Genomic DNA, 26151 nt, shown 5'->3' on the forward strand with positions numbered 1-26151 from the left:
CCACTGCCCCTCCAGGGGGATGAAAAATAGAAACATGGGTGAAGGGAGACAGCAGACAGTGTAAAATATAAAAACAAAAATAATTTTTAAATTATTCATGGTTCACAAGAGTGAGAGGGTGGGGGAGGGAGGGGACAAAAGAGAAGCTGATACCAAGGGCTCAAGTAGAAAGAAAGAAAATGTTTTGGAAATGATGATGGTAACCTATGTACAAATGTGCTTGATACAATTGATGTATAGAGCATTATAAGAGCCATAGAGCCCTAATGAAATGATTTATTTAAAAGAAAAACAAAAAATGACACTTTGGTTGAGACATGAGAGGAGGAGGAGGCCAAGGGACGGAGGTGGGGGCGGATAGGAAGGACTATTGCTGCAGATCGCAACGTTGGGGATGGCTTTGGGGCAGAAACAAATGGAGAAATGGGTGGATGAGGGCCATGTTTGAGTCTCTGAGGAGGATAGAAAGAGATCTGGAATGGATTCAGGAGTTTTTAGGTTGTGTAAACATACCTGGCTGTTACTCAAAAGGTTGGAGCTTCGAGTCTACCCAGAGGTTCCTTAGAAAAGCCTGTGGATCTAGTTGTGAGAAAGCAGTCACTGAAAGCCTGGGGAGCGCTTTCTACTCTGATACTTGATACTTCATGTGGCAATGAGTCACAATGGACTCAATGACTTTTTTTTTTTAGGGGAGAGCACGAACGCAGTCCCCCACTACCACAAATTATGCAGTCGAGTTTCCCACATTTGGGGAAATCGCAGGGGTCAGCACATCTGGAGTGCAATGGATAAGCCTCACCCTGGGAAAACCACCTTCGTGATCATGGTATCTCCCCTGCCAGGTAAGTATGATGACTTTTTTTTTTTTAAGAGTATATTCAGGCTGTATTTGGCCAGAAAAGACTAAAAGGTGGTTGGACCTTCGTGGTACCCCACGGAGAAAGAGCAATGAGTTCGAGTCAAAGACCTGAGTTCCACTCCTGGATTTCCCTTACTCGCTGCACCTCCTACCAGAGTCACCTTGCTTCCGTGGTCCCATTCCCTTGTGGGATCGGGAGGGACATTCCTTGTCGCACCTAGTGACCCAGAGCAGGAAGAGAGTGTCCTTCCTGACGGCCCATGCAGTGAACTTTGCTCCAGGGTGAGTGTGTCCCAGCAGGCTGGCTGAGCCCAGCCCAGGACGACTGTGGCAGCTGCATGGTGCAATCCATCCAGAGATGCTCACTGACAAACTCCAGGCTGGTTTGCTAAGGACCTGGGAGGTTTTCTGAGCGCTCTCCTGCTCACTCTGAACCCCGGGGCATCTGGAGGCTAGCTTCCTTGACCTTCTTTCTTAGAGTAAGAGATTAGAAATAATATCTCGTGTTTGTATAGCATGTTCTAGCCAAGCCTCCCAAAGCTCTTGGCAAACATTGGCTGCACTCCAAAGCAGCTCTTCCTTTGATGGTTGCTATTGCAGGAGATGGATCAGAGCCAAAGTTCCTATGTGACAGAAAAACGGGAAAATGCTCCACTTCTCCGCTTCTTAATTCTGAAAAGAGCAATTCCAAATCCATATCATATATAAACTCACTGCCACCGAGTTGATTCTGACTCATAGCAATCTTATAGGGTAGAGTAGTCCTACCTCTGTGGGTTTCCAAGATTCTAAATCTCTGTGGAGCAGAAAGCCTCAACTTTCTCTGGTACATCAGTTAGTGGTTTTGAACTGATGATCTTGTGGTTAGCGATTCAATACATAACCTACTATGCCACCAGGGATCCTTGTACCACATGGTAAATCAAATAAAGAGACAGCCTCACTGCCATCTAGTCAATGCCCATGTAGAAGCCCCAAGGACTAGGGAGAACAGCCCCCGGTGAGTTTTCTTTCCTTTTCTTCTTCCTGAAGAGCAGCTAGTGGTTTCGAACTGCTGACCTGGTAGTTAGCAGCCCAATGCATACCCACCAGGTCTCCTTGTATGTATACCATACATGTTATCTCTAAATTGTCTTAAGATGATGATTTGAAGCATCACTCATAAATGTCCAGTTAGTCCCACAACCTCCAAACTAAATTTCACTTAAACTCAAATTTTTTTAATGATTTTATATATATTTATAGAGGTAGAAAACATAAGAAATAAACAGTTAATTAATCTATAAAGCAGTACAAATGGCTCAGTGCAACTCACTTCCACGAGACAGCTAGTACACTGGCAGTCCTGCAAGTCCTGAGGGTCGCTGGATAGTCCTCTGTAGAGCAATTCAGGTTATCCAGGCACAGGCAACAAACAGCAAGGCAGGTCACTACAGTCAGCCAGATGACAGGGTCTGACAGTCCCCAGCTCAAGAGCGGTATACTCCAGTAGCATGGAGAAGCGGTTAAACTCAAATTTTATAACTTCTAACTAAAGGGGAATTCTTCTATTTAATCTTAGTTTAATATTAAACAAACAAACCCATTGCCACTGAGTCAATTCCGACTCATACCATTTCTTTGGGGCTCTGTGATTGTAACTCTAAATAGCTCCCTCCTTCTCCCTCCAAGTAGCTGGTGGGTTTGAATCACTGAACTTGCAGTTAGTGGTCTAAGGCTTACCTGAGAGAGCTACTGGAGCTTCTCAGTTTAAGATAAAGACAAAAATACTCCTATTGATTGCCTTAATTTGCATTCTCTGGGTCATCCCTGTGACCAGGTATCTTAAGGTGCTATGTGAACTCCTGAAACCAAGTTAAAGTTCCCTTTTAATCTTACGACATCTTCATCTAACTACCTAACAATACTGTGGACTCACTCCCATCACCTATTTTGCTAGGTGACGGCGAGAGAGGTTAAATGATTCAGCCAAGTTTTGACCCTTACTCATTTGGCTCAACTCTGACACCTCAAAAGAACCACAGTCACTGCCATCAAGTCAATGTCCTCTCATAGTGACCCTCTTGGACAGGGTAGAACTGCGAGTTGTGCGACTGTAACTCTAGGGGAATAGAAAGGCTAGTCTTTCTCCTGAGGAGCGGCTGGCGGTTTCAAACTGCTGATCTTGCAGTTAGCAGGCCGACTTGTAACCACTATGCTCTCACGGCTCGCTTCTCAATTATTACTCATGGTCAGTTTGACTAAGACAGTTACACTGAGCAGCTCCCTTGTTGGGTCAGATAGACTGTAGAGTGGGAAGGGAAATAAGATGGTGTGTGGAGGTCCATCTCCATGAACTTCTATTTCTAAGTTATGGTTGAAAATTCAAATTTTAGATTGTCCTCTGGTTTTTCAGGCTCTACCCCATCTCTTTCAGAGCAGGCTTATTCCTTCTCATTGCTATTGATCGAGTTGATTGTGACTCACAGTGACCCCAGAAGACAGAGTTGACTGCCTCTGTGGGTTCCTAAGACGGTAAATCTTTCCGGGAGCACAAAGTTTCATCTTTCTGCTGTGGAGTGGCTGTTGGTTTCTAACGGCTGACCTTGCAGTTAGCAGCCCAACACTTTACCACTATGTCATCAGTGATCCAGTTTGTCTCTTATATATTTCCCCTTACAGATGAACTCCACGGTTCTGTTCTATGAAGCCTCCATTATGTTTGATGAACTTTTAAAAAAATTTAAAATGGGACTCAGCTATTGGGAAAACAACCCTTTTAAAATCTTTTTGGGGGCTCATACAATGATTACATTCCATACAGCCATCCATGGTATCAGGCACATTTGTACATTTGTTGCCATCATCATTTTCCATACATTTTCTTTCTAATTGAGCCCTTGGTATCAGCTCCTCATTCCTCCCCTCCCTCACGAAACCTCAATAATTTATAAAAATTTTTTTCCATGTTTCACACTAACCGATGTCTCCCTTCACCCACTTTTCTGTTGTCCATCCACCAGGGAGGGGGTTATATGTTCATCATTGTGATTGTTTTCCTCTTTCTCCCCTCTCTTTCCCCTTTCTCTTCTGGTATCACTACTTTCATTATTGGTCCTGAGGGGTTTATCTGTCCTAGATTCTCTGTGTTTCCAGCTCTTCTCTGTACCAGTGGATATGCTCAGGTCTAGCATGTACGGTTTTTATAAGGTAGAATTAGGATTATGATAACGGGAGGGAGGAAGCATTAAAGAACTATAGGAGAGTTGTATTTTTCATTGGTGCTATGCTGCACCCTGACTGGCTCATCTCCTCCCTGTGACCCTTCTGTAAGGGGATGTCCAGTTGCCTACAGATGGACTTTGTATCTCCACTCTGCACTCCCCCCTCATTCGCAATATGAATTTTTCCTTTGATGCCTGATAGCTGATCCTATCGACACCTCATGATCACACAGCCTGGTGTGCTTCTTCCATGTGGGCTTTGTTGCTTCTGAGCTACATGACCATTTGTTTACCTTCAAGCCTTTAAGACCCCAGTACTATATCTTTTGATAGCTGGGCACCAGCAGCTTTCTTCAACAGGCTTGTCCATGCACCCTCTTTGTCTTCAGCAATTGTGTGGGGAAGGTAAGCATCACGGATGCTAGTTTAATAGAACAAAGTCTTCTTGCATTGAGGGAGTACTTGAGTGGAGGCCCAATATCCATCTGCTATCTTAATACTAAACCTATAAATATATGCACATAGATCTATTTCCCAATCATCATATATAAATATATTTACATATGTTCATGCCTGTATTTAGACCTCTATAAATGCCTTTTGTCTCCTACTTCTTTCCCCCATTTCCTTTCACTTTCCTCTTGTCCCACTATCGTGTTCAGCCTTCATTTGGGTTTCAGTAATTCCTCTAGGTTACTTTGCCTTTGATCAAACCCTACTAGGCTTCCTATACCCTACTCACAATAGATTTTAGATCACTTGTTGTTCCCTAGTGCCTGGGTTTGTTAACATCTACTTCTTTTCCCCCCACCTCCTCCTCTCCCATGTACCCCTGGAACCTCCAGTCCTATTGTTTTCTCCTCTGGATTGTTTATCCAGCCTATCTTATCTGGATACACAGCAGAGACAATAATAACCACAAAAACAAGACAGAGCAAAACAAAGCAACAAAACAACAACAAAAAAGAAAAGCCTATCCAAGGGTGTGAGGGACGATGCTGGTAGAGTGGAGGGTGAGTGGTTTGGAAAGGGGGAACTGATTACAAGGATCCACATGTGACCTCTTCCCTGGGAGAGGGACAGCAGAGAAGTGGGGAAGGGAGACTCCGGATAGGGCAAGATAGGACAAAACAACGATGTATAAATTACCAAGGGCATATGAGGGAGGGGGGAATGGGGAGGGAGGGGAAAAAAAAAAGAGGACCTGATGCAAGGGGCTTAAGTGGAGAGCAAATGCCTTGAGAATGATTGGGGCAGGGAATGTATGGATGTGCTTTATACAATTGATGTATGTATATGTATGGATTGTGGTAAGAGTTGTATGAGTCCCTAATAAAATGTAAAAGAAGAAAAGAGAAAAAAATGATTAGGGCAAAGACTGTACAGATGTGCTTTATACAATTGATGTATGTATATGCATGAACTGTGAAAAGAATTGTATGAGCCCCAATAAATTGTTTTAAAAAAAAAGCCTATAAATAGTTCTAGGTCTGTTTGTTGACCTTTAGGCGTATTTTTCCAGTCAAGTCTGATGGGGTGCCACACTCTATCCCCAAAGTCTATTTTTGGTGGTCCCTGGGGACTATGTTGCCCTGCTCCCCTTGCTGTTCTGTTGCACACCGAGTGTTTCGCCCAGGTGTGGTTGGGTCAGATCGGGCGCAATTCCCACACTGTCTCCAGTGAACTACCCTACTATAAGTGTTGACCTTGTCAGATATTTGGGCAACTTTATCCTCCTCAGATTCGCCATGGGGCTAGGACAACAAACTCTGTCTCAGCAACAGTGATGCCTGGGGCACCTGGTTTGCTTGCTGTCCTGTTGGCATTTGCAGCCCAGCATTTGCATAGTTTCTGACACACAGCAGGGCCTTAGTAAATGCTGGCTGAGTGCGTGGGTGGTTTGGGGAGCAGCTGTCATAGTGATTTTCCATCAGATAGCAAAGCATCCAGGGGCCCAACCTTTGTGTCACTGAAAGCAGATCAGTTTCATTTTCCATTTCCATGAAGGTGCTTGCGATGATGCAATTTTCCTAACCTTGGAGGTGACCGTGCAGAACCTAAGGGACTAGGGCATTAAGCACTTTCTTGTGCAGTCTTAGCGAGTCAATGCTAATGATATATTCATGGTGTATTGGGTTTTGATTATTCTCTGGTCGTGTGAAGGAGGAAGACAAAAGAGCTTGCAAAACAAAAGACAGCTCCATATAGAAGCCTCTCTGGATGTCACTGGGTCTGTGCTTAACGAAGTCTTGTGTTTAATAAGATTTGGCTTCAGAGGCTAGAAGAGGCATGCTTACAGACACCCAAAGAGAACTAGGGGCAAGAGGACAAGGGAACTGGGAAATAAAAAGCAAAGCCTCTCAGTTGTATATGCTACCATGGAACATTCTTGTGTTTCAAGTATTTAGAGTTTTATTTTTCAGTGTTATGAATTTAAAGAGCATTTTTTCAATGTTTGAAAGAGAAAGGTAAAAGAGAAGGAATTAAGTATTTTAATCTTTATGATGACTGAAGAGTTCCTAGTAGGCTTGCTGGGTGAGAACTTTCTGGAAGTCATGTCACTAGGAATACCATACAAAGAGTTTGCAATTTCTGTACCTCTTTGACTTGGTCGACTTCTGTTTATCTTGCTAAGACCCAGAATAAACCCATACCCAAAAGGGGAGGACAGGCATGGAGTGGAGACCCAAAGCCCATCTGCAGACAATTGAACATCCCCTCACAGAGGGATCTCAGGGAGGAGATGAGCCAGTCAGGGTGCAGTATAGCACTGATGAAACACACAACTTTCCTCTAGCTTTTTGTTGATTCCTTCCCCCCACTATCATGACTTCAATTCTACCTTACAACTCGGCTTAGACCAGCGCATGCACACTGCTACAGGTAAGAGCCCGAAACACAGGGACCAGGATAGATAAACCCCTCAGGACCAACAAGGAGAGTAGAGATACCAGGAGGATTAAGGGAGGGTGGGGGGAGAAAGGGGGAATCGATCACAAGGATCAATCTAGAACTCCCTCCCAGGGGGGAAAATAACAGAAAAGTGAGTGAGGGGCCACGGAGAATGATGTAAGATATGTAAAAAATAATCTATAACTTATCAAGGGTTCATGAGGTAGGATGGTTGGGGGAGGGAGTGGGAAGAAATGGGGAGTTGATATCAGGGAGAATGCTTTGAAAATGATGATGGTGGCAAATGTGCTTGACACGTTGGAGGAATGTATGGATTGTGATAAGAGATGTAAGAACCCCTAATAAGTTTTTGGGTTTTTTGTAAAGACCCAACTTAAATATCTCCTCTATTTTGGTGTTTTCCCTCCCTTCTTGTCATTGTTATATGCTCACTGTATCTCATACTCATTGATACTTCTTAAAAATTGTTTTATTAGGGGCTCATACAACTCTGATCACAATCCATACATACCTCAATTGTGTAAAGCACATCTGTCCATTCATCGCCCTCATTGATGCTCCTTTTATGGTGCTCATCACATCGCAGTAATTGCTTCTTCACCACTACCACCACGTCCTCTCCCCTGGAGGCAGAAGCTGTGTCTTACTCTGCATATCCAAGATTTACCAAAGCAAAGTGTCTGGAAGTTAGTAGACTCTCAATAAACTCTGGAATGAATGGTCCTTGGTGTGAATCCAACTCAGTCTCTTCTAAGTATCTTTGTAGGTCACGGTAGACAAACTGCGGCTCTAAAGCTGTATGGGACTCTTTTGGTACGTACACTTGGCTCTGAAGTAAAATAAAAAATTTAACTAGCCTCACTTAATTTAAAGGATATAATTCAGATAATGGTGGTTTTATTTGTTTGCAAAAGCTTGCTGACCCCTCTTCTAGACCAACCAGCTCTCTGAAGCCTTATATCACTCCTCCATATTTATAGACTGAGAAATCCCAGAGGTTTCAGAATAAAGACAGAATTGGAGATTGGACTCGACAGGGACATCTCTGAAAAGAGAAATGACACCTTTTTCCAGCACCCTCCAAAGGGAATGGTCTTTTAAATATGTATTCCAGACTTTGCTTAATAGTATATAACTTGGATAAGTTATGTGAGTTCTCAAACCCTCAGATTTTCATCTGCAAATTGGAAATAATAATAGCACCTATAAAAATAGATCTTTGTACATATATTTATATGTTTAAGTAGTAAGGTAGCAGATGGACATTGGGCCTCTACTCGAGTACTCCCTCAATGCAAGAACACTTTGTTCTAATAACCCAGCATTCTGTGATGCTCACTATCCCGGCATGATCCCTGAAGACAAAGCAGGTGCATAAGCAAATGTGGTGAAGAAAGCTGATGGTGCCCAGCTATCAAAGGATATCACATCTGGGGTCTTATAGTCTTGAGGATAAACAAGGGGCCATCTAGCTGAGAAGCAACAAAACCCACATGGAAGAAGCACACCAACCTGTGTGATCATGAGGGGTTGATGGTATCAGGTATCTGACATCAAAGACCCAGAAAAAAAAATCATATCAATGTGAATGAGGGGGAGTGCAGAGTGGAGACCCAAAGCCCCTCTGTAGACAATTGGGCATCCCTTTAAAGAGGGTGGCAGAGAGGAGACGAGCCATTCAGGGTGCAGTATAGCACCAATGAAACACACAACTTTCCTCTAGTTCTTTAATGCTTCCTCCCCCCACTATCGTGACCCCAATTCTATTTTACAAATCCGGCTTGACCAGAGTATGTACACGTGTACAGATAAGAGCTGGAAACACACGGAATCCAGTACAGATAAACCCCTCAGGACCAATATTGAGAGTAGCGATACCGGAAGGGGAAGGAGAGGGGAGAAAGGGGGAACTGATCACAATGATCTACATATAACACCCTCCCAGGGGGACTAACAAAAGAAAAGTAGTGCAGGGAAATATTGGTCAGTGTAAGAAATGAAAAAATAATAATTAATAAATTATCAATGTTCATGAGGGAGTTGGGGAGGGGGGAAATGAACTGATACCAAGGGATCAATTAGAAAGAAAAAGTTTTGAAAATGGTGATGGCAACAAATGTAAAAATGTGCTTGTCACAATGGATGTATGTATAGATTGTGATAAGAGCTGTAAGAGCCCCCAATAAAATTATTTTTTTAAAATAGTACCTATCAGTTAAGATGACTGTGAGAATTAAATGAGCTAATCTATCCAGCATAGTGCCCAGTACTTAGTAAATGCTCAAATAAACAGTAGATATTCTTATTAACATTTCTGAAATTAAAATCAACATAAAACAGCAATCACAATTTTTTAACATCAACATCATCTTGTTTTTTCCACTCATTTCTTTTCTTTTATCTTTTGAGCTGGAAAAAAAAGAATAGCAGTATGTGAACACAATTAATGTTTCTAAATTATACATAGGAATAATATTGAAACACAAATCTCTATGTAGATATATATGGTCCTTAGCATCTTCGATGAAATATATGTGTGTATATATCACATATACCACAAACCCACAAAAAGTAACATCACGACTGAGTCTAAATGTTTTCTTTTTCAGACAGACTTCAGTAACCATCAACCATGCCATAGAACTCATCTTTCCCCTTTTCTCCGATATCATTTGTGCCAAAACATAGCACTATTTACTAATACCCTTTGTGTCATTTCCCGGGCCACACCCAATCTGTGTGACTGAGTCTCACACTGACAATAGATTCTATGGTTCTATGGCTGCTGTGCCATTTCTCGTTCTTTGGCTCCCCTTATGGTTCTGGTGGTCAGTAAGGGGGCAGCTGCATGTGACAGAAAGGGTGTGAACTGGGAGCGAGGTGACCCAGATGTCAGCCGTCTGAGCTACTAGACTTGGTTCATGACCTCTGTAAAACAGAGGTACTGATAGTCCTTTCACAATCCAGGTGGTTGAGAGGCTTAAAGGAGATCAGAGCCATGACAACCCTTGGCAACTCAATGGAACGAAAGGTTGTTACTCCCTTTTCTATTCATTGGGAACCTGAGTCAGCGGGTCGACTTTTCCAGATTTCTTTCCACTTGCTGTACTCCTACAGATTTCCCATGATGTTTTGGGTGTTGACAGAGATGGATTACCCAGTAAACATGTGATGAACAACATGGGAAACTGCTCACAGCAGATTAGTAAGTAAGCTCATATAAACCCATGCTTATCTTGCTTACTGGTTAATCCACCCTGTCAGGGACCATGCATCTGACAAGAGGCATTGATTCTATAAGAAGGTGCTGTGGGGTTGGGAGAGAGACAGATGCCAGCATTCCTAGAAACAGAATCTTCAATGTGGTGGTAAAGAGAGGAAATTGTTCACTATAGACTAGCAAATAAGAAAAATTCAACCCGTGTTTGCTTTGTTTACTGGGTAATCCAGCATTGAGTGTTGGTGATTTTTAGGGTTTAATTCCATATTCAGCAAGTGATTATAATCCTGGTAGCACAGATGGTTGGAAGTCACTGCCACAGCTGTCGCTAAGACGCAAGCAGCCTGTGGTTGTACCCCTCCGGCTCTAGCTTTGCTCTCTGGCTGGAAATGACCCACTGCTTTCCACATTGCAAGCGGGGTGGAAAGCAACTGCTGCCTCGACAGCAAAGGCCATGGACCCTTGGACCATTGCTGTATTATAAGATGTATTAATATGAACTTTATATCAAGATACAGTTAAGGAAAGATGTGGTGTGTGTGTGTGACAGAGACAGAGAGGATTTCTGTTGGCTTCATTTTTGTTAATACCTTTAGCCTAATTACAGGTTGAGAGAAAAATCTGAGACCTTCTCTCCCCTGTACTTTCAAATGCAGAACTTCTTACTCATTTTTATTCATTTAAATAACTTCTGGATTCCACAGTTTTTACATTTCAAATATGGGATAAGTCACTGAGGAATAAACTACATAAATAGCAAGTTATGCTTATTTAAGTCATATTTGTATATTTCTAGTTCCAGCTTATTTGTTTCTTCTAGAAATTTTTAGTTGTAAGCAAAGTATAATGCAGGAAAAAAATTGAAACACACACTAAACAATGAACTCAATGACCACGCAAACATCAGTCTACAGTCCTGAGACCAAAAGAATCTAGAGGGTGCCCAGCCACCACTACCAATTGCTCCAAAGAAGCTCTCTTTCGAAGGTCCTTGTTAGAGTGGGAGGGAAACATGAAACAAAATCATCAGAGACCAGGTTTACTGGTCAGGGAAAGCCTGATAGGACCTGTAGAAAATGGCCTTTAACGTTCAGGTCTAGAACGGAAACTCACCTCCGCATTAGAATATCAACCATGTAAGATGAACAGGGCAGCATTCGCCCAAAGACAAAGTTAAGAGAGTTAAGAAAGAAGGAGGAATGGAAATGGGAACCACAGGGAGGGAGTGGAGTAAGCAAAGGTGCACCGAGGAGATTACAGTGCTGAGTTGGATCAGAATGTCTACGAATTGTTGAATGTAAAACTATAATGTTCTATAAAGCATCACCTAATGTACAATAAAAAGTTAAAAATTATGCAGGTTCATTTCATGTGCTGACAGTTCTATCAATCAGAGAACTAGAGGAGTAGAAAGTAATAAGAAATATATAACCTAAATCTACCAAAGGTTTTGGAGGGGGGAAAATGATGACACAAATTGAACAAAGGGCATTTCTTTTCTGTTTCTTTTCTTTTGGTTCTTTATAAACTATTTCTCATGAAGAATGGAACAAGGTCTACCCAAGCTAAATAAATAGCTTATTTCAATATGAAAAGGAGTATTGTGTATATATGTTAATTGGGATATTTAAGATATCTCCACCATGAAGATTGCTGTCTTGAAGGGTTCTATGGGCAAAATGTCAACATTCAACCATCTTCAAAAGTAGTATGTCATCAAGAACTAATGACATTGGGGGAAGGTGTCCAAGCTGCACTGAAGACATTGTCAAAAACCAAGGATCTAGGAATTGTTGGAATACCAGTTGAACTGTTTCAACAAGCTGATGAAGTACTGGAAGCATTCACTAATCTATGCCAAGAAATTTGGAAAACAACTGACCAACTGACTGGAAAGAACCATTTGTGTGCCCATTGCAAAGAAAGGTGATTCAACGGAATGCAGAAATTATAGGGCCATATCATTGTGATGGAAGATTTTATGTCAACTTGTTATTACCTGTGTGGAGGTAGGGGTGGAGGTGAACATGTCCATCAGGTTGTAGCTTGGTGATGCTTCTCTGGGGGTGTGGCCTTTTAAAGAGAGAGATGCTGAGACCTTCTCTCTGGTCCCTCTTCCCCTTCCTGCTGGCCTGAATTGTGTGTCTGGCTCTGGGGTTGAGAGCCCATGCAGCCTGCAAACCATGCACACTGTGGCACCTGCCATGTTCCTGCTGGATCCACATGGCTCTACGTTCACTGGCCTGTGAGCTTACAGCTTCCCATTTGGCCTTCCTGCTTCATCCGCTAGCAGTTGTGTAAATCTGAAGAGGGCTCCAGTTAGCACCAGACGCTGGTCTTGATTTGGACTGGGCTGGGCTGCTTTCTTGATATGAAATTTTCCTTACACATACATGAACGTCACTGGCTCTATTTCTTTAGAAAAATCAGCCTAACACAATCATTAATATCACATACAAATAAAATTTTGCTGAAGATAATTCAACAGCCATGAAGTAGTACATCAATAGGAGTTGCCAGAAATTCAAGCCCAATTCAGAAGATGGATATTATTGCTGACAAAAGATAGACTTTGGCTGAAAGCAGAAAATGCCAGAAAAATGATATTTTTGTGTTTTATGGGCGATGCAAAATCATTTGGCCATGTGGATCATAATAAACTATGGATAACATTGAGAAAACTAGGAATTCCAGAAAACTTCATTGTGCTCGTGCAGAACCTGTACATGGGCCAAGAGGCAGTCTCGCAAACATGGGAAGGGATGACTTCGTAGTTAGGGTCAGGAAAGGTGTCCATCAGGGCTGTATCCTTTCATCATTCTTACTCACTCTAGATACCAAGCAACTACTCTGAGAAGCGGAATTATATGAAGAAGAATGTGGCTTCAGGACTGGAGGAAGGTTTATTAACAACCCGCGATGTGGTATACAGATGACACAACCTGGCTTGCTGAAAGTGAAGAGGGCTTGAAGGACTTGCTCATCAAGATCAAGGATTGCAGCCTTCAGCACAGCTTACAAATCAATGTAAAGAAAATGAAGAACCTCACCATTAGACCCATAAACAACATCATGATAAATAGAGAAAAGATTGAAGTTGTCAAGAATTTCATTTTGCTTGGATCTACAATCCAATGCTCATGGAAGCAGCAGTCAAGAAATCAAAGTATTGTCTCAGGCAAATCTACAGTACAAAACCTCTTTAAAGTTTTGAAGAACAAGGGTACCACTTTGAGGACTAGGATGAACTTGACCTAAGTCCTGGTATTTTCAATCACCACAAAGACCTGTAAAATTTGGACATTGAATAAGGAGGACTGCAGAAAATGGATGCATTTGAATTAAGTGTTGGCAAAGAATACTGAAAGTACCATGAACGGTCCAAAGGACAAACACACTTGTCTCAGTAAATGTGCCGTCAGAATGCTCCTTAGAGGCGAGGATGGCGAGACCTGGTCTCACCTACTTTAGACATGTTATCAGGAGAGACCATACCCTGGAGAAGAGCATCAGGCTTAGTAAAGTTGAAGGCCAGTGAAAAAGAGGAAGTCCTTGAATGAGATGGGCTGACCAATCTGCAAAAATGGACTTAATCTAACAACTGTGAGTATAGGGAAGGATTGTGCGGTGTTTCCTTCTGCTGGTTGAAGTCAGAACCCGCCCAGGGGCAAAATTCTGGGTGTTCGTTAAAGCAATAAATGATTGCAAAGGACAGCAGACATACCTGCAGGAGAGATTCACCCCAAACTTCTCTTGTAAACAAAACACAGAGAGACAGAGTCATCGAGTGAACGCCGACTCTTAGTGCGGCTGTAGGTTTCGGAGACTGTAACTCTCTTTGGGAGCAGAAAGCCCAGTCTTGCTCCCACACAGCTGGTGGTGGTTTCAAACTGCTGACTTTGCCGTTAGCAGCCCGATGAGCAACCATAGCACCACTATCAGGGACGTGTCTATATTTTTTTTTTTTCATGAGTCTTGAAAGGAAACATTTAAAATGTAATTTTGAAAACTCTAAAAAAACAATTCGGCAGACAAACTCTTTTCATGGCTCATAGGAGACTGGCTATGGTCTTTCTACAAGCAAACACCTAGGCAGAGGTCTGGGCAATACTTTCAAATGGATTTCCAGGTATGTCGGAAACCTTTTACACATTACTTGGGTTTGGGCTTCGCTTACCGAGCTTGCGTAGACTTTTCATCTGTTCTTCCCAGTGAGCAATGGGAAGCAAGAGAGGTGGATACTGCCTAGGAGGGACAGTGGTGGGGAGACTAGGCAGAATTGAATAGCCCCGATTTCTCATCCAATTACCAAACCTCAAATGGAAAAAGCTGGATCTTGGAACCTCCCCCACTCCTTTCCTAAGGAGCCCCCAGACTCTGCCCAGACCTCACTGGCAGAGTCACTCTTCCCGCTCCATCCCTGCCCACCTGGCACAGTTCTACGCCCAAGAGCAACTGCCCCAGAAAGGGTGAGAATTAACAGACCATTCCACATCTCTCTCTGAGAGCATGCTGCTGCAGTTGTGGGGTGTCCTGGCGTTGACTGTGCCTCCTCAGGACCCCACAGGAGAGAGAAGAACTGCCACTGTGCTGCCTGAGCCCAAGAAGCTCTGGTAGCGTAGTGGTTACTCTTCCGGCTGCCAACTGCATGGTCAGCGGTTGAAACCAGCAGCTGCTCTGTGGCAGAAAGACGGGCTTTCTATTCCCATAATGCACTCCAGTCTCAGCAACTCACAGGCGCTGTTCTCCCCGGGCCTGTCGGGTTGCTGTGGGGTCGCTATGAGTTGGCATGGGCTTGTCTGCACAGGAGCGGATTGCCAGGCCTTTCTTCCTCAGAGCCAATAGCGGGTTCAAACCACAGGGCTTTTGATGAGCAGCCACAAGCTTAACTGTCTCCCCTCTGAGACTCTGAAAAACAAGCCATTATTTCAGGTTCACCCCAAATGGGAGCCTCCCTAAGCAAACAAGCAAAAAGCCATGAAAGCACCAGGTGGCAGATGGAGTCTTTTGTGACGTACCTGTTTGAGCCACACATTTGTCGTCATCAGCTGATTCTTTTCATCCTAAAACAGGACAGTGAGAAAGGGATTGTAAATGGTGCCACGAAGCAGATGCGTAGTAGCCGTGGAGAAGTTGTAGCTAGGCTACTTGGGTTTTCACCAGGATAATAATAAGATGGAAACTGAACCTTTTATTATTGTTTGGAAAGGCCTCTCTTACTGTTGCCTTTGAGATGCTCCAAGAGTGAAATGATTCTCAACTTAAGCGAGTGCAAGGACAGCCGGGTCTAACCCAGTGGTTCTCAACCTGTGGGGCGTGACTGCTTTGGGGGTCCCACGACCCTTTCACAGGGGTCGCTCATTTCATAACAGCAGCAAAATGACAGTGAAGAAGTAACCATGAAAATAATGCTATGTTGAGGTCACCACACCGTGAGGAACTGTATGAAACAGTCGCGGCATGAGGAAGATTGAGAACCACTGCCCCACAGAGACCGTTCTGCTGGGGACACACGAGGCACCAGGAGTTGTAATGGCACAAAGGCTCCTGGTTGGAGTTTTAGTCTAGGCTTTGGGGGCCATAGCAGGAGGATTTTGCAGTGTTTGGGGATCGATGCTTACGGATGTCCCCAGGAACACAATTGTGGCAGAAGTGGAAACCCAGCTGACAATGGTCAGGTGTGGGTGCGGGCAAGGGAAAGTGTGTGAGGAGCTTCAGGAAGGGGATGGGGTGCCCTGGCAGAGGAGCCCCAGGGACTGGCCTCTGAGTCTCTGTCACCTCTACTGACAGGCCAGGCGACCCTGCCTGCTCCTTCCCACACTTCATCGGCCCTGCCTTCTCTCACACTCCCCGCCCTGCTGCTCCACAGACACACAGGACAATCCCATCGAGCCACCGCCTCCACCCCCAGAGAAAAAGTCCCACAGCACATGTACCTCCAGGACACTTCCCATTCCTCCCTTAGGTCATTTCACTGGCTTCTTGAGACTGATTTTCTCTGACAGAAAATTGGTTACACTTTTTAATAATTTTATTGACCTATAATTCACACATCATACCATTGCATAATTCCAATGCATTAAGAAGAGTTGCACTATCACCACCATAATCAGTTCTAGGACTTGTTCTTCCTTCTTGTTCTCATTGACATTAATACCCCCCCTCACCCCCCATGTCGCCAAACCTCCCCTGACATGCCCCCAATAAGCCAGTAATCCTCTTAGATTAATCTTTCCTGGATTTCATATACAGGAGAAAATTCATTTTGTGATCGCAAAAGGCAGACCCGGGCAGAGAAAACGAGGTAAAATCTTACAGGCTCAGGGACGCAGGCTCTTTTGTACGGAATGCCAAGTGTTACTCACCACATCTACCAGCTGAGATATTTTCAATCCAAAACGCACTTTGATGGTGTCGTTCGAATTTAAGACTGGGCGAGCCCATTTCTGATAATCTTGGAATAAGTGTCTGAGGAGGGCATCTTCATGTTCAGCTATGGAAGGGAGTTCAGAAGCTTCTATAAGAATCACAAGAGAACCTGAATTAATGGAGAAACACGAAGACCGGTCTAGCACATGATGGTCTTCACAGATGGCCAAACGGCCTGCAGAGGTTCCCTGTAGCTGCCGTAAGAACAAGTGTGCTTTCTCACAGCTCTGGAAGTTGGAAACCTGCATGCTGGCAGCACTGTGCTCCCCCGGGGGCCTCTGGGAGAAAACCTTTCATCGCCTTGTCCAGCTTCTGGGTGACCTTTGATTTGTGGCTGCATAAATCCCATCTCTGCCTTCATGTTTAAACAAGTCACTTTTCCCTGTCTTCCCTCCTCTATTGTCTCTTCTGGTGGCTTAATGAATTTTGAGTTGGGGTGTGAACTGAAAGGTCAGCAGTTCGAAACCACCAGCTGCTCAGAGGGAGAGAGATGCAGCTTTTTGCTCTGATAAAGAGTGACATCTCACAACAGGTGGATGTAGGGATTCCAGGCTGACTAGCAAAAGAAACTCCGTTTTTGTAAACTGCTAAGTGACTTGCCCGTTCCTCCCTCCCATCTCAGAAAGTTGACTGCTAGCTGACCTGCCCATTCTCCCTCCCCTCCTGGGAAAGTCTCTGCTGGGGATTCATTTTAGAATGAACTCTCACGTTCCCAGGTTCTGGACACTACAGTTAGTTTTGACTATTCTTCAATGTAGCTGAAGATATATTGTTTGATCTGATTCAGTACTGGTCCCTTGGATGTTGTGATCTGAATGGTGCAGTAATCTTGTTATGATAACCAGAATGTGACAATATATGTAATTTTGTGATGGTAACCAGGATGTTAAAATCAATTTTGGTAATGTTTCTTTTATGATAAGAAATGCACCTTGTAACACATGCTTACTCTTCTTGAAGTTACAATTAATCCATTAATTTTGCTTTCTGCTTCTGTTCATGCTTGCTTGAACCCTAGACAGGTGATAAATGGGTTTTTCAGCCTTACAGATGAACTGAGATGTGGACTTGGGACTGCAATCAAAGAATTGCTTTTAGATTCTAGAAGGCTTGGTATAACCGAATAAAGACTCTTCTAAATGATCAAGACATTATAGTGACTGTCTTTTATTCAAAACCACAACAGATGGCGATAAGAACTGTACGAGCCCCCAGTAAAATGATTTTTAAAAAAGAAAGAGTTACAGTCTCAGAAACCCACAGAGGCAGTTCTATCCTGTCCTTGAGGGTCACTGAGAGTCGGCATTGGGTTTGGGGCCCACCCTGATAATCCAGGGTGATTTCATCTTGAGATCCTTAATTACATCTGCAAAGACCCTCTTCCAAATAAAGTCACAATCACAGAGGGTTAGGTATAGCTGTATCTTATGGGGAGCCACAATTCAACCCACCAAAACCAAACTCACGGCCATCGAGCCAATGCTGACATCATCCTCTCCTCATCCAATCCCAAAGCCACCGCCGTTGTGTTGGCGCTGATTCATAGGGACCCTGCAGGACAGGCTAGAACTGCTGCTGTGGGTTTCCCAGGCTGTAAATTTTTACGGGAGTAGAAAGCCTCATCTGTTCCCTGTGGAGTGGCTGGTGGTTTTAAACTGCTGACCTTGTGGTTAGTAGCCCAACACCTAACCCATTACACCACCAGGGCTCCCTCTTGTACAGTCGACACATTGTTCATTTTCTGTAGCAACTCAGTCTGCATCGAATGCTTTCCCCTGAAAAACTTTTCTTTTCCCACTGAGAAGCACATGTAGGGCAATGGCCACAGGCAAGACATCCGCCTACATCTTTATCTCCAAGAGTCCAGAGAGCATTTCACAATAGCACACACTCAACTTTATCCACGCCTTTTCATCAAGGCATCTTCCCCCTGGTGGGGCAATTAGAGGAGGCACAGCCTGTGTGGGTGCACAGCAGCAGGCGGCACAGGTGGGGATGGAGATGGCCTGAGTGCTCGGCCGCACCCTTTTCTCTTCCACTCTAGAAACACTTGGAAATGTGAGGTAGAGGAAGAACCTGACTTTTGTGCCTTTTTTATTAACCACTCTCACACTTGGGTCTGCCAGCCAGAGCTGCACTGGGGGGCAGGTCAGCCGGGCGGTTGCCAGGGCCTCGATTTTCAGGAAATGTAAGGAGAGCGAGGGAATTGGAGTCCCCTGAAGCTTCTCAGAGGAAGAGAGGTGTTCACTTGCTCAGGCTGAGGTCCAGAAGTCATCCTCGACTCCTCTCTTCCCCCCTCGCCACGGCAGCTCTTAGCTTCCTTTACAATCCACCCCAGCGCCCATAGCTCCCATTACCTCCTCTGGTCCCCCAAAACCTGACTCCCTTGGTGCCAGCTTCCGTTGTGGGACAGACCTCCACGCTGTGGTGCTGTCGTAGCTGCACTGGATAACAAGACTCCAATGCTGGGTGAGCTTTCTGATTGCATCAATGAAGAAAAACCAAAAACCTTTTCTGACCCAAATAAATGTACTCCCACAATTCTACTTCCCAAGGGGGCAAAAAAAGGAGCCTAAAGTGTACTCTTCAAGCTCCCCACACCTTCCTGAGACAGAAGATGAAGTCATGGTCATTAAAGGGTGGGCCTGGAAATGATCGTGATTTGTCCTTTTAACCTAGAGCATCACAAAGAGGGCAGATGCTTGAGTTACTTAAAGTTTATTGTGCCAACCTGGCCAATAAGCACATGTGGGGATAATTGAAGGGCGGAGGGATAAAAGGCTTCATGAGCCTCACCTTTCAAGTCGTCGGGTTTCTTGCTTTCTGATGGTCGGACCAGGGTGCAGCTGCCTTAGCCAGTTCCCTGCTTCAGCTGGTAAGGCTTACTTCCTGCAAGACATCCCTGAGGAGAAGCCACATAGACCTACCCCAATGCAGCCCTGGGTGCTGGAGCAGACGTGTGCAGACCCCTGCCAGTAGTTAATGCTTACACGTTCACTGATTTGGCTTTCCTCCTGCAGTCAGCATCATTGCGTGTTTTGTGAGATTGAGGAGGACTTTGTGGATTGGTGTCGGACATATGGGTTAATGTTGGACTTGTGGGCTTGGGCAGCGCTGGGTTGGGATGTTTTCTTGATGCGCACTTACCCTTTACATAAAACTCTTTTACACATATGAGTTTCTGTGGGTTTGTTTCTCTAATGTACCCAGACTAACGCACTTCTCACAGCTGATTCTCTGAAGCCAAGGCTTCCATAAGTACTTGATGACATTTTTGAATGAATGCATGTATAAATGAACAGAAAGTCATAGGGGCCCATTGGCCAAAGGCTTTGGCTCTAGTGGGTGGAAGATCACAGATATACTCAGGATTTCCAAATTTCTTTGTTTTAAAAAATAAGCAGATTATTGGATTCTTGGATCCTCCAAGGAGAGTGATCACAGTGCAGGTGTCAACTACAGCAGAGGGAGCTACCAGGAAGATCACAGGGCAGCACCAACACCACACTTGAGTGTCTCTCTGCGACCAAATACATATTATTTGTGACATGGTTTTAGAATGTCAGTCTTGTAGGTAATTGACTATAAAACATTTTGGAAAATATAATGCTAAGAAAGCAATAACAAAACAATAATCATGAATTGTTGACACAAATTTTATGTGGTAATAGGGAGACCATTGTAGAAGTCACAGGTCATCTTGTGGCCTCAAAGAACTATAACCCCCAAATCCAGTACCGCCAAGTTGATTCCCTCTCATCATGAACCCACCCAGGGCTTCTGAAAACAGTATTTTTGTTTAAAAAAAAAAAAAAAAGGAACCTCATTGCTTCCCTTTTTCCCCCCTTCCTTTTTCTCCCTCAATCTTTGTCTCATCTTTCGTGGTCAAAATATTTCCTTTGGGACCACATAGGCCATAGGTAGGGGGCGAGGGCAAGAGGGAGAAAATTTCTGACGGGGGAGAGCAAGAAGGGACTACTGAAGGGAGACAGAGAGCTGCGCTCTAGCAGGTCTGTCTGCTGCTTCCACGTGGGGCTTGGGCTGGGAGCGTGTTCCAGGAGAAAGCCAGCTCTTGGCTCAGAACCTGGAACCTTTTGCCAAACTCAACACTCCGTAGAATGAGGCTCAAACCAATATTTATTTAACATTGAGAGGCCCTGGACTCAGATTTAGGGACGTAAATTCTGGCCCTGGCTCCCAGCTGTGTAGTCTTAAAACAAGGCATTTCGCTTCTCCCAGTCAACATAGCGAGGGCATGGATTTAAAGGCCCCCTGCAGCTTGCCTGCCCTGTGCTTCTAGGATCTTGGTGTCCATGAAATAAATACCAAAAGCAGTCTATCAATGCCGGTCTTTACTGTACCCAAGAGACAAACGAGAGCCAAAGTTTAAGATGTGTCCTGGATGGAGGCACCTCCCTCCACTCCTGAATGCCACCTGTGGGGATGGAGAAAGCATTCAGGGAAAGCTCTCAGAGGGGAGAGGGTGTCTCTGGTAGAATCGTGGAGACCCAGTTCAATTAGCGGAGCTTCCAGATGGACTGAGGATATTGGCCTGGTAAACTGCTTTGCCCATCAGTCAAGGACAGCCTTATGACTCAGCAATTCTGCTCCCACCCCCACCCCCATCCCCACTCCAACAAACAAACAGCAATGAACCTGAAACCATCAGGTGACCACAATGGTCTGATTCCAACCCATCATGGAGTTTGGGGGATAGAGTCATTGCGAGGTGGGGGGGTCAGGCTAGACTCAGCTAACATCAAAAACTATGAAGAAATTAAAGAGGACTCCACCTAAGGAGCTAGTACTCTCTCAAATCCAGTCAGTAGAAATGTAAGGGTTTTGAATAAGGTGCTTAGACCAGCTTGAGAAAAACAAACACCAAGCCATTTTTTTAAGTCCGACTTGACCTTTGGGTCTCTCTCCCTTTCTTAGTTAAGTCTTCTCCCAGCAGGCCCTCAGCATCCCCTGCTTTCTCTCCACCCCCTCAGCAACACCCCCCTTTAGCAAAATCTTGACAAACTCATTAAGACGGACAAAACTTAATAGACGAAACTTTCCATGATGGCTTATGGATTTTCAAAAGGCATTGAATGCCAGAGTCTATCCTTAACCAAGAGAGTAAAGAAGAAATTGAAACAGTTCAAGCCTTGGCAAGCATGGTTCTCAGAGATGTCCTTATACCTTTGGTTTCGACACTTTGATAGACTTTGGTTTTTGCCTTCTGTTATCACCCTCTGCCCGAAAAACATACTACACACATAGAAGCCTCTTCTGTCGACCCCAAGAGCCGGCCTTGTCAACACTGGTGTGGAATCCAATAATAAGTGTCTAATGAAGTCTTACTAGCCTGCATGCTTATTAAAATGACATTGTTTTGTTCCGACTCGCATCCCCAATACTAGAACCATGGCTAGTAAATATTTATTGAGATGCCACTGAGTAAATACATGTAAGCCTTCATATGGTAACAATGGTGGGAGCGTGATTAGGTCTAGTCCCTGCTTCCTGGTAGCAGCCACAAGAATTCACGTTCAAGTGGGCGGTATAAAAGATGTCACCTAGCTACTGTCCTATATGACTGCCCTTTCCACCAAAGCAGAAATCTCAAAATGCTGCTCCTTGTCATTTGAACAAGGTAGTTTTGTGTAACCAAAAGGTAGTATTCTCTAGCCCAGCCCAGCGGCTGTGGAAAAAGAGCTGGTAGTTCTTCGAAACATTAAGTGTAGAATTCATTTCTAGGACTCAACCATCCCAATCCTTGGCATAGACAACCCCCCCCCCCGGATAAAATCTTGAAAGCAGAAATGCACACTGAAGCATGCACACCAATGGCTCCTTGGGCCACTGCCCAACTGTCCACAGTAACCGAAGGGTGGACACAACTCACACATTCACCAGCAAGCGCACGGAGAAGTAAAGGTGCACAGAGGAAGGTTCCTGAGCCATCCAGAGCATTGGGGCCCTGATACATGCTACCACGTGCATCAACTGACAATGCATTCTGCCGAGTGAAATTAACCTATTGCAACCTACTGCTAGCCCATAAAAAGGACAAACACCGTGTGGCCCCACTTCTCTGAAACATCTAGAATCGAGAGCTAGAGAGACACCAACGTTTATTAGTTGCTCACAGAGGTTGGGGGAGGGGGAGTGAGGACGTCATTGCTATTGGGAGCTGAGTTTCTGATCACAGTGGTGGAATCCTTTGGCAAAGGGTAATGGTGGCGGTTGCATATACCACGAAAAGCATCATCAATGCCACTGGGGGATTGTGCATGCGAAAAGCATTGAATGGGCACACGTTTTATTGTGGGAAATAAGTAGAAAAAACACCAACTGTGTGTACACTGATATTTATATGTACTGAAACAAAGCTATATTCCTTCCAGTGGGTTCTAAGCCTAAAGAACCTAGGAAAAGTGGTCAAAGCAGAAAATATTAATAGATTCCAATGGATCTGGAATGTTCACAGCTGGGAGCTTTGTAGCAGGCTGTTAGATTTATTTCGGATCCTTGGCAGCTCAGCGGGCCTCGCCACACAATCCTGCAGCCTCCACAATGGAGAGCTAGGACCAGGCTCCCCTCCAACTCAGATGTGCTTACTCAACTGTTATTGTGCTTAGAGGACAATGAGCCCTGGAGCCAGGAGGGTGTGCTCACTACTCTTGTGAGCCAGAGGGATGGTTTCCCTGAGCAAAGAATGGTGCAGATTAATTCTTTCCAAAGACATAGAGTGGATAGAAAAAAGGATAAAAAAGGATAGAAATATATACATTCCTTGGGTGCCACTCTGCAGAGACGCTGGATATTATTTTTGCGATGGGTAGCACGCGTTGAAGCACTTATACAGGGCTTCAGCACATATTGGGCACAATGAAATATCTACACACAGATAATGTGATTATTAGCAGATAATGATACACAAATGTTGATCGGGTGCATTTCTGTGCCAAAGACTTGAACAATTCTCCTGGGAGCGCCAGGGCAGCCAGCAATGTGTCCCCTGCGCCTGTCTTTTCCTGACAAGCAAGCGAAAGACCATTCAAAACAAATGACACAAGGAGAGCGGAAGCACGATGGCCAGCATGGACGAGGTTCCTCTAGCAAGACACAGATTCCCCAGAACGACTCCACGGTCCACATTGGAAAAGTTACCTGGAAGATACCTACCTGCGTCATTTTCCAAGGCTAGCACAACTAACACCTGGGCCCTGCCTCCCTGGCTTAAATCGCTCCGCAATTGCACTTGGGGGTTAGTGAGGCTTGAACTTACCGGAGGCTCCGAGGACTGCGAGCGCCCACATCAACGCTGGCAGCCTCATGGTGTCAGTTTTAGCAAGAGACTTTCTTCCTTCCCAACTGCTGTGCATTTCCACGGGGGAGTGGGGTTTTCAGTCCAAAAGCGCCCGGGGTGGAGACTCCAACACGGAACCCAGGCGAAAGCCGACACCTGGATCAGAATAAAATACTCTCCCCAGCCGCCTCACATCAGTGTGATGCTGTTTAAAGTACACTTCACTGATTGCTAGTCAGCTGTCAGACTGTATAAGTCTGAAAAAATACCTCTGGGTCCTAACTCCTGACTTATTCATTTGTACGCTCACAGAGAAACTCGGGGCAGGAGAGGGACAACTCACAGGAAGCTCCGTTTGGTTGGAAGCCCGTGTCGAGGAGGAGAAAGATGTGCTTTATAGCACTCATCAGGGAAGCTAGCAAGAGGTTTCGCACGCACGTGACCATGCACTCGTATCTTTTCACCCCGGGCTCCGAGCTAAAGCAGCACGGCATGTCTATGAGTTCCTTGTCTAAAGATTCGCCAGGCTTTCCATGCTGGGGCAGCTTCTCTGTTCCCCCCAGGCCTTCCCAGCTCTATGGATTTCCTGTTCGAGAGGATTCTAGTCATAATTTTATTGCTTATGAAATTGGGGACACTGATCAGACCACCCTTCCTTTGTGTCACCTGCCAGATACATCCATGGAGTCCTGGTGGTGCAGTGGCTTTCATCTTGGGCTGCTAACTGCAAGGTCAACAGTTTGAAACCACCAGCTGCTCTGAGGGAGGAAGGTGAGGCTTTCTATTCCCAGAAAGAATTCGTCTCAGAAACCCGCAGGGGCAGTTCTACTCTGTCCTGCCAGTATTATGAGTCCCATTTGACTCGATGACAGTGAGTGAGTGAATGAATGTGTAAGATGGCTAAATAAAGGACTCCCCAGGTGCTGAAAGCAGTTCACAGACTCTTGTGCTAACCCAAACATCAGAGGTTGGGTGCCTCAGAAGAAAGGCCTGGTGATCTGCTTCTGAAAGACCAGCCAGGGAAAGCTATGGAGCACAGTTCTACTCGGACGCCCAGAGGTCAGGGAAAGCTATCGAGCACAGTTCTACTTGGACGTCCAGAGGTCAGGACCGACTTGACAGTGGCTGCTCACTATTGGTTAACTAAAGCGGGGAGCAAGGAGTGTACAGAGGAACCTGGATGGGGATGGAGAGAGCAAACTCTCCCAGCGCACAGGTGAACTCACCTTTAGCATCAGTTATGTAAGGTCTTGGTGGGATCTCATTAAGCCTCTCTTGGGGGCATAGTGTTTTATGTACTGGGCAGCTAACCACAAGGTCAGCAGTTTGAAACCACCAGCCACACTGTTGTGGAAAGATTAGGGTTTCTACTCTTGTGAAGAGTTAGTCTCAGAAATCCACACGGGCAGTTCTACTATGTCCTGCTGGGTCACTTTGAGTTGGAATCAAGTCAACGGCAGTGAGTTGTTTGGTTTGGTATGCTCAGAATCCCTGTTTCGTGACCCACCTCTCAGGCCTCTCAGTACAAGCAGGGCCCTCACCCCCTAGAACTTCTCATGCTATCTCTCCTGGTTGTTTTTTTTTTTTTTTTTCAAATTGTAGCCTATCTCCTTCACTGGTCCATGATCACTGGAGGATGGAGCCGTGTGCTTCTCCTCCTGAATTCCCCCAGTCAGTCACATGCATCAAGGGGAGAAAGGCAGGGGTGAAGCACTGATTATGTAATCATCTGAGTTACATTCCAAACCTGCTTTTGAACTTACAGCTGTGTCAGAAGTAAATTAGCCATGTATGTGGGAAATAGCCCACTTCTTTCTTTTTACTAAATTAATGAATGGGATTTCTGTTCTACATCCATTCTCCCCCTTTGAGCGGCATTTGTCTATAGATTCGGTAACGCTTGCTGGGCACCGGTCAGTTCTTCTGTCTGCTCTCATGGACAAACAGACAGCTGTCCGTGGAGACAATTAGTCGCACATTCCACATCCTTTGACATGTGGGAGTCAGCATGACTGGCCCTGACCACCCCCCTCCCCAAAGCTATTACCCTGAGATGCTAATCTTTAAATCTTAAACTAAAAAATCTCCCTTTGACTCATTTGAAAGTTATTTCAGTGTTCAATATTTTTGCTTTCTTTTTAATTGAGATTTTTCTTCGTCCTGCCTAGTCATTGCTGTTGGCTTTTGAGTTCATTTGCTTCTTGTTTGTGCTTTGTATGATTTTCTGTCT

General features: G+C 44.7%; 1 protein-coding gene and 1 non-coding gene across 2 annotated transcripts in view; both read right to left on the minus strand.

The window, feature by feature from the left end:
- Positions 1 to 23949, minus strand: part of CHRNB3 (cholinergic receptor nicotinic beta 3 subunit) — a 37292-nt gene extending 13343 nt beyond the window's left edge. The window contains exons 1-3 of the mRNA XM_075557215.1: positions 23901 to 23949; positions 16561 to 16712; positions 15214 to 15258 (exon numbers count right to left, since the gene is read on the minus strand). Of these exons, the coding sequence (XP_075413330.1) occupies positions 15214 to 15258; positions 16561 to 16712; positions 23901 to 23949 (246 nt within the window). The remainder of the gene's footprint in view (positions 1 to 15213; positions 15259 to 16560; positions 16713 to 23900) is intronic.
- Positions 687 to 850, minus strand: LOC142455772 (U1 spliceosomal RNA). The gene has a single exon (XR_012785905.1). It is a non-coding gene; the product is annotated as a U1 spliceosomal RNA (small nuclear RNA).
- Positions 23950 to 26151: the final 2202 nt, after the last annotated feature.

The sequence above is a fragment of the Tenrec ecaudatus genome, chromosome 8 (assembly GCF_050624435.1).
Source record: "Tenrec ecaudatus isolate mTenEca1 chromosome 8, mTenEca1.hap1, whole genome shotgun sequence".
In the NCBI taxonomy this organism is placed as follows: Eukaryota; Metazoa; Chordata; class Mammalia; order Afrosoricida; family Tenrecidae; genus Tenrec; species Tenrec ecaudatus.